Source organism: Aphanomyces astaci, assembly GCF_000520075.1.
Source record: "Aphanomyces astaci strain APO3 unplaced genomic scaffold supercont1.10, whole genome shotgun sequence".
NCBI classification, from domain to species: Eukaryota; Oomycota; class Saprolegniomycetes; order Saprolegniales; family Verrucalvaceae; genus Aphanomyces; species Aphanomyces astaci.
This window is the reverse complement of record NW_009798273.1, coordinates 1,149,390-1,158,601: the sequence shown is the minus strand read 5'-3', so window position 1 is coordinate 1,158,601 and position 9,212 is coordinate 1,149,390. Positions and strand designations below refer to the sequence as shown.

Below are 9,212 nucleotides of genomic sequence, written 5' to 3'. Positions count from 1 at the left end.
TCCCGTAGAACCGCTTTCATCAACGTTGCGTATGGGATGCGTGATTGCTTTGACACCGTCCTGCCATTTTCACCGTCAACAACGTGTTGAACGGCTTGTTGCAGCTCCTCCAAGGAGTATCGGCCGCGACGAAGTGGTCCTGGCATGGAAAGGCGGCAAAATGTTTTTCAAATGCGCTAAGTGTATAAATTTGCACGGGTTATGCCGCGAAAAATTTACGACTTTTGATTGGTTCTTGCACATACGTCTTAAATTGATTGAATCTCTTAAATTGATTGTTTACGTTATGGATAATATCTCTTCTTCACAGTCGTCAAAAAAACCACTTTTCATCAACATGCACAAAGTTGTGTATCTTGGAAAAATGATTTTTTTACGGATGAAAAAGAAAAGACATTGCATACTTCACGTGGCTTCTTTCGTTGTCTTCGGTGAGAAACGGCTTGGAGTAGCTTGACTTGCACTTCAGTTGGTATTCTTCCGCCATGTGTCGAACGAGGGTGGTCTTCGGGACCCCAGAGTGCTCTGCCACAGAACGCAATATCTGGCGGGCCACCAATGGTACTGCCTTGACGGCGGCCCTGATGTCGCTCGGGGAGCGTTGCACTTTCGGCCCCAAATTCCCTATCATAGTAAAATTGTTAAAATCTATACTTGTACAAATTGATGAAACAGTTTATAAATATCGAAATGTAGAGTTTTTATCTTTAAATTTGGCGTCGACGACGGCAAAGACGCTGCCATGACGGAGATACTCTGTCCTCGCTTACAAATGCGAGTGACCATCTTCCAGTGGCACGTGAAGGTGGCGGCGGAGACTGTGTACTCCCCATGGGCGAGCTGGCCATTGTTGCTGCACCCACGCAGCTTCTCGTAGATGGCGCGATGCTGCAGACCGGAGAGCTTGTGCTTGTCGCTTAGGCGGAGTTGTAGGTTTTGGCATTGGTACAAGTGTCACGACGACGACTAGGGAGCAAGCCATGTAATAGGCACGAGACGTAAAATTGAATTGTGCTTTATCAGCGGGTCTATATTTGTGTAGCGAGAACGAGCAACGTTTTCTCCCCGCTCTAACTTTTGAGGTATAACGATCTGGAACACAATCAAATTAGCCAATCAAAGAGGAGATTTAGCGCTATTTGGTAAGCCAATTAAATTGCAATTAAACGCAAGGTTAAAAAAATTCTGCCAATCCAAATGCAAACCGTACAAACCGACCTCTTTTAGTGGACGAGAGTGGTATGCATAAGCTAGGTGCTAGTATGATATTAAACAAATAGGTTATACTAGTATGCCCTATCAATTTATAGTTCATGGTTACCAATAATTGTCAAAAAATCTCCAAGTTAAAGTGTGATTACATTGGCTACTTTTAGCCACTACGCTTCGCTGCCAGCACTTTGCGCTTGGCTGCCTTTTGCTTGGACGTCGACGGCTTCGTTGGAACGGGCGGCTCCACTTCATCGTTTTGGCGTTCCGTCGCTTCTTGTTCCGTGGCACAACGCAGAGCATGGTCCACAAAGAAGTGACAGACATCCCCACCACGCTTCTTGAGAAGGGAGTCCGACATAAGAATGATAGTAACATCAAGCGAGATATTGTGCTCGCGCATCATATTAAAATCAGAGGATTCTGCGGGACGTTGAAAATGCGGCGGTGAGTGGAGCACTATGCCCGTGCGTCATGTGTAAGCGTCGTAGTCTTCATCACACATATTCGCGAACATGTTTGAACGGTACGGGGTAATCAATGCGTTCTTAGTAAAGTGCACATTAGTGTAATGTGACTGTATCCGCGACGAACTTGTCCTCGTAGTCCACTACAGGACATACTACACGCTTGGGTCAGTCATTCGATTCTGACATCATGTTCTGATCTATGTTTTAAGCCAATGAAGTTCGAACACAATTTATTACCTTAATCAAGTATAAATCATGTATGAATTGAGGACTTTTTAGATGTACCTAGCAAATTTAGTTTTTCATTTTACAATTTTCCTCCCCTGTGGCCTGCAACGTATTGTTTTCATCACCACCAAATGCGCCTTCATCCGCTTAGTATCCCACGGAAAAAGTGTTTTCAGGCTTGCTTTTTGGGGGTTTTACGCGTATTATGAAAAGTGGGGGAATTACGCGTGTTTTTTCAATAAAAACTGTATGGAATCGGGGACTTGGGCGTGTAAATATTTTGAGATGCAATGCTATTTTATTGAACAATTTTGACATCTAATACAAACATGCTACTTGCATGTGTCGGCGATCATCGCACGTCGGGGCCAATTCCAGTCATTATTCGACCAGTCCCACCGCTTAGAATGTCCCTCAGAGATGGGACCAGTCCCGTACACACATACACAGTCATACCTCCTCATGGATGTGCCGACGACATCACGTCGTGCTACCACTACAGACACGACCAGCTCATATCTCGGCCAATACTGGTCCATTTTCATTCATTCTTCGCCTGGTCCGTCCCTCTGCTGAGAGACCTACTCAGGGGTGGGACCAGTACTGTACATGAATCCATGGCCTTGTTATCTCTCGGACGTGCTACATGACAGGCGTCAGTTATCACTACAGCAAAGACCAGCTCTATCACGACGAATACAGGTCCAAATTCACTCATTCTTCGCCTGGTCACACCGCTGAGCGATCTACTCAGAGGTGGAACTAGCGCAGACATGGGCCACCGACGTGCCACACGCTATGCAGCAGCCCCATCACTACAGACACTACCTGCTCTATCACGACCAATAATGGTCCAATTTCACTCATGCTTCGACTTGTCCCACCGGTGAGAGATGCCCTCAGAGGTGGGACCAGACTTGTTCACGTAGACATGGGCTCGCTTTAACCATGTTGGTGATCATTATACATGACCTGTTATATGTCCACCAATAGTTGTGCAATTTAACTCGTTCGTCGACTAGTGCTACCGCAGGTTAAGTCCCGTACACGTAGAATTGTCTCCCCCACTAACTCCCTCACATCTCATCACCCGTGGCCGCTGTTGCACATGAGTTTTTATCAATTACAATGAATGTGGTCAAGCAACTACACATATAAGGCACCCCACCTGTCACGTCAACGCCGCCGATGAATGCAGCATGATTCACTGCAGCATGATTCACACTTGAGACTTTGACGCCGTCGAAGCGAACGTTTTAGCGTTCACCATTGACTTCGAACTGTGTTGCCCAACGCTTCTTCTGTGGAAGGTACGACACCACAACACCGATAGCAGTGTGAAGGCTCGACACTCTTGAGCCGTTGTCTTGATCTTAACACACTTTGAAGTCCTTGCAGCACTTGTAGCCCACAATGCTCAACGGCAACTTCGATATACGCTTCAGTAGGTTTTGTTGCGAAAAAAAATCATCTGGAGTCTCAACTGACAGACCGAGCACCTTGTGGATGTCGCGGCCTTCCGTTCTGTTGTATCTGCGGCAATGTCCGCAACCTTGCATCAATGTTGAAACCACCGATGGTTGCCAAGCACGCCACTATGTCCGAGCAAAGCCAGCTGCTCGAGTAGTATCCCACACAATATCGCAAGAATAATTCAGGCGCGATAGCGCCGCACTATTTACACATTTATTATATCTCACTTGGTGCAATAGACTACCTCGTCGTAGCTTAATGGCGTCAGTGCGAGCATGTCGTCGCGAATATTGACGTCGGTGTTAACAGCAACTGCGTGAAGACTTAGGAGGACATCTTTGATGGTCTTTTCGATTGATCTGACCACATTATCACCATCAATAGAGTAAATAAACCTAACACAACCATAAGACGATTCCATTCTGCGAATTGTACAAGACATTTCTGCGCGACTACGACTTATTTTGCAACCGAAGTGTGATGTGCACGTGTGTGTTTGTCGAGTCGATGAGGTGATTGATTGAGGATTACACCGTCAATGCCTTCTCGAGGACCTCTGTTGAAATGGGGCAGACTGCCCAAAGTCCTGGACTCGTGTCCGTCGCGATTTGATCAGACACCAGCACCCTGGGAATGGTGTGTTGGAGTACCACACTGGTCAAGACCCGCAACTCATGTGCATAAGCCTATTATGAATGTATGCTCTTAATCGTTCTCAAGAAACAACTTACTCTCTTGATTCCCTTGTGGTGGCTTTCAATGTTCTGTTGATGGGCGACGACACCAGGACATCCAGACGCTGTCAAAAACCACTGATCCCAGGGCGAAGTGAGATAGTTCTCGGAAAACCACTGCGAAAAGTCGCTTCGCCGAGTTTCGTGCTCCACATCCACATGCACGTGGTTGAAATGGTTGAAATTGGTGCCACGTCTGTGCGAGCCACATACGTTCGATATCTCCCTTGACTTTGTCGTAGTTGTCATTGCTGATCAACAAGTGCTTGTGACGCCGCACGTTGTGCTTCAATTGAATATAGCACGATATGGTGAGGATAGTTGGCAGTTCGAGGTCAACGCAGCCAGGATGTACCCGGTGTAGTCAATCGACGCAATTACAGGGACAAGGTCTTTGTTGAAAAAGGTGGTGTATATACTTGATGTAATATCAAAGAGTTTATAGTACGCCTCTTTGCACTCCGCTCGAACGAACAGGTACGTGTATGGCAGAAATTTGTGTCGTATGCAGCCTCTGGAGTACGTAGTATACACAGCACCCAAGTCAAAGTCGACCCACCTAAAGGATAACAAATAGTAGAATCTTGAATGTGGCTAGCAATTACTAACGTGCTGTGTATTACCAAAATGCAGTTTGTACGTTCCGTCAGTTGATATAGCCAACGACGACCCTTGACATTCGTGGGTCCATGATATATTCCACATGTTCTGCCGCGAGGACAACACTAGTCCAACGTAGGGTTTGTCGTCGCCTTGATCGGCATACGTCCTTTCAAAGACGTCCAGTACAATCAGCCTGCGGCTACATACTGTATGTGAACGATATAACACATAGTATATTTATGTAAAATAGTACACATCAATACTCTTCATCCTGCTCCATGAACTTGTCGTACGTGAGTCTTCCACCACGGTAAAAAATGCCTCGGCGGTGTCGCACCGATGCGCTTGACCCCACTCTTCAAGCTCGGTAAGATTTTTCATCTCCCAGTCTCCACTTTTCTGTCGACCAATGACTTTGCGCCGCTCCTTCAGTTGGGCAAAAATTTCAGCATGTCAGGGCCACCTTGATACGTTCATGTTAACTCAACCTACGCGTTCGTTGGAAGTGGAAATGTTTCAGTGACATTATTTTAACTACATTCTTCGAGTTTTTTGGGCGTGTATCCACAGTTGAGATAAGAATTCTTCCATGCATCGTAGAAATGTGAATATAAAATCAATTATCACATCTTTCACACAGTTGCATTATGTCTTCACAAACGGGGAATACCTCAGTGGTTTGGTATCTTATTCGGAATCACAAGGTACATGGATCAATACCTCCCGACTTAATATTTTTTCCTGCGCATATCACAGAATTTTGGTAAATCACACCTAATGAGATGGACCAATCAAATTATAGGCCAATCAAATATCAATGTAATCCTTGGACGGCATTCGCCATAATTTCATTTCCAGGATGCCAGCGTTCAAGGTCGCCTCAATTTACACGTGCAACTTGTGCGACAACAAAGTTCCACTCACGCACAACCAGGCTACTATCACTTCGCGAAGCACCATGCCGACGCCGAAGGGCCGGTGTAAAGCACTGTACATTTGATGGACGCGTGAGACGATGAAGAATCAAATAAGCGGATGGTAACGTGTCTATTTACTCTGTTTATTGACTGTAGCTTATGCTTATATGTGCATATCGACGAGATTTGGGAAGCGCTTCCAAACTGGGAGATGAGGTTCAACCTCCTTCTCAAACGCCAATCTACGGCGCCCTTCATATTCCCTTACCCGATTTTAGTTCATGCATAGCTAAGTTTAAGGCACATAGTCGTAAGAGTAGCAAGAAGAAGCGCTAAGGTGAGGTCGCGAAGTTGTACCCCAGCCCTGCTGCCAAAAGGAGGCGCCCTCTAATCCAAGGGTGCCAAGTGAAATTTGATGTTCATTCTATCCATTGTTCGTAGTGGTAGTTCACAGCATTAACGAGCATTCGAATTATACCATAATAGGCCGACATAGAGCAGGTCATGTCTATAATGATGTCCAACATGGTTCGTGTAGCATGCCCATGGGTAAGCGACCCCATATCTACGTGAACAAGTCTGGTCCCACCTCTGAGGGCATCTCTCACCGGTGGGACAAGTCGAAGCATGAGTGAAATTGGACCATTATTGGTCGTGATAGAGCAGGTAGTGTCTGTAGTGATGGGGCTGCTGCATAGCGTGTGGCACGTCGGTGGCCCATGTCTGCGCTAGTTCCACCTCTGAGTAGATCGCTCAGCGGTGTGACCAGGCGAAGAATGAGTGAATTTGGACCTGTATTCGTCGTGATAGAGCTGGTCTTTGCTGTAGTGATAACTGACGCCTGTCATGTAGCACGTCCGAGAGATAACAAGGCCATGGATTCATGTACAGTACTGGTCCCACCCCTGAGTAGGTCTCTCAGCAGTGGGACGGACCAGGCGAAGAATGAATGAAAATGGACCAGTATTGGCCGAGATATGAGCTGGTCGTGTCTGTAGTGGTAGCACGAGAAGCCGTCATCATCAATACGTTTGTGTGCACGGAATTGTGTCTGATCTCGTTGGACAAGACGATGTATAGCTTTTCTCTTTTTAAGCCATCTGCTACCCGTGAAGTCGATGTGGATAAGTCTTGGCTGCAATGCGTGAGTTTATTCGTGACATAGTTCTTCTCTTGCCTCAAATGAAGATGCGCAAGACTCCCTGGAGAAAAACGTTGACAGTAGTGGCGAGTTATCACGGTTGACTACCACGGATGGCTTCAAGCTCCAGTTGCCGCGATGCCTTAGCGCAAGAAGAAGACCTCGCAAGAGCATGTGGCCTTGCGATCGCAAACAATGATGACGATTGCGTAGTAAATTTTGTTGCTTAGGTGGTAAATGATCTTTTGACTTACGATTTTTGTTTATGTTATTGCGTTCGTGTAACGTTAGATATAATTTAGTGAAATTCTACTTGAATGCTAATGGTAGTGTGTGTGAAGCAACTATTGTTAATATTGTGGCAGGAGTCGCTAATATATTATTAATGTGAACACAAGACAATATTTTTTTTTAATATTTGGGGGATATCACAAGTTTTCAAAAGCACCGTGCTTACCTCGAAGAACAATCTTCAATGGCTAACTATTTCTCTGTCCCCTTACCGACATCCGTTGTAGAGGAGGATTACAGCGTGGAATACTGGTGTAGGTTTTTCACGCGTGCTTTTTGGGGTATTTAATCGTGTCGCGTATTTTGAACAATTTTTGGGGGGTTCACGCGTGTTTGAGGTTTTCACGCTTGCTGAGAGATGCCCTCTCCTTCTTGGCCAAAACGGTTCGCACCGCCTTCGTGGACCACCCAATCGCGTTCGCAACGAACGGCACGGATGGTGAGGCCATGGCTCCAGAGTGCCAAAATCATACCGCATTTCACTCAAGAGTGCTCCGTGGCCGATTGTTGTTGACGATGTTGTTGGTCTTTCTGCTTCTAAACGTTGTTACACTCTTAACTGCATATGGTCACTAAAGCCATCGTTTTACTACCTCCAATGCCAATATATTTGACTGGGTCTATTCTTCTGGCGCGGAGTGAGGATCGAAATTTTTGAATCTGACGGGTTTTTGGACGACCCGCAATACAAAAGGCGGTAAATCATATATCAAAATCACCGTCCAATCACAAGGATCCATTTGCAACCCTTCGTTATCCACTAAAACGTATGTGGGTCTATTCATGTGGCGCGCACTGTATATATCACGATGTTGAATGTTTACAGCACACATCCGTAGGCGAGGCTCTTCGACTTCCCTCGCTTCTAGCCGAGTTTGGCCAGGAAACCTTCTGTCGACCGCAGGGCCGCTTTGGTGGAAAGGTTCGACTCACGGTCGAAGCACAAAATGGGCTGGGCCTGGAGGAATTGGGCCATGTCCTTGGACACCGTTCTGATGCGTTCTTGGCGGCGCTGCCGGACGAAATCTTGAATGGTGTTCACGATGGTGGGCGTCGTCGGGAGTCTTGTGCCGGTGGACATCTCCATCGTCGGGTCGGCTTTGGTGACCGTGCCGCCGGTCTCCACCAAAAAGGCCTTCCAAACCTCTTGGACCAGCTGTGGCTTGCGGCGTAGCAGGCGGGCAGCGGTTCGACTTGCCCTGGGCGTGTCGTCTTGGCGCAGCATGGCGTTGACCAAGATGATGTCGAGCATCTCATGGTGTGTGACGTGGCGTGGACGCGATTTCTTGGCATAGGCGATGGCGCAATCGGCGTCAGTTGGCTGTGGGGGACGTGAGGCCATGGATGGTGTTGAATGTGGTGTCGTGTACACCACGTTCTCAACATCAACCATGGCATCATGTCACACAATATATGCAGTGTCAGCGTTGGTAATGCTGAGGCTACCCAAATATTTTTATGCACATTGGAAGGTAAAATATTGAAAGTATAACGTTATAGCGTAATAGGATGAAATTTGACGCGATTTAAAACTTTGGATTGTGTTGTCGAGAGTATTATGATTCGAAGAATGTGTGTAATGAGTGCATTGTAGCCCTCGGCTCACGCTACAGACGCTTCATCAAAAAAAATTCATCATTGTTTTCGAAAGACCGTTATGTCCAAATGCCACCTCACAGCTGTCGACCACCGTTAAGTATGATGCAAGATAGGATTATTTTGTCAATTCGAGAACTTTGAGTTTGATGTCAAGTGTACTTATTTGACCAATTTGGAAGCAATTAGTAATAGATACTCATGGTTTGTGTCAAACTCAAACTCATGGGGACTCCGAAAGTGCCAAAAAAGATTACGTGAGATTTACTGCGATGCGACATGTTTGACTTTCAAACTCTAACCTACAACAAATCTTGGAAAGAGCTCTAATGATATTTTACTGGTAAACTGACAAGTCAGAATTTAAAACGAATGTATAATATTTGTAAACAGGCAGATTACATTTTGTAAACAAATATTGTCAAATCGATTCGAAACTGGAGCCCTTGGCAGAATCGCATGTATTAAAGTACCGCCTAAGCCAATCAAATCACGTTCTGGTGATTTCTGCCAATCCAAACGTTTGACTCGGCTCAGTCCCTCCGTATTA

At 46.0% G+C, this 9,212-nt stretch overlaps 3 protein-coding genes across 3 annotated transcripts; all 3 read right to left on the bottom strand.

Moving 5' to 3' along the window:
- Positions 1–373: 373 nt before the first annotated feature.
- Positions 374–1,570, bottom strand: H257_05550 (hypothetical protein; the record flags this gene model as incomplete). Its single annotated transcript, XM_009830460.1, has 2 exons — positions 374–624; positions 1,384–1,570. The coding sequence occupies 2 exons, from the start codon at positions 1,568–1,570 to the stop codon at positions 374–376; spliced, it is 438 nt and encodes a 145-aa protein (XP_009828762.1).
- A 2,337-nt stretch (positions 1,571–3,907) lies between these two features.
- H257_05549 (hypothetical protein) lies at positions 3,908–5,098 on the bottom strand (the record flags this gene model as incomplete). Its single annotated transcript, XM_009830459.1, has 2 exons — positions 3,908–4,066; positions 5,024–5,098. The coding sequence occupies 2 exons, from the start codon at positions 5,096–5,098 to the stop codon at positions 3,908–3,910; spliced, it is 234 nt and encodes a 77-aa protein (XP_009828761.1).
- Positions 5,099–7,931: 2,833 nt separating this feature from the next.
- Positions 7,932–8,408, bottom strand: H257_05548 (hypothetical protein; the record flags this gene model as incomplete). Its single annotated transcript, XM_009830458.1, has 1 exon — positions 7,932–8,408. One exon carries the CDS (start codon positions 8,406–8,408, stop codon positions 7,932–7,934), a length of 477 nt encoding a protein of 158 aa, XP_009828760.1.
- Between the last annotated feature and the right edge of the window lie 804 nt (positions 8,409–9,212).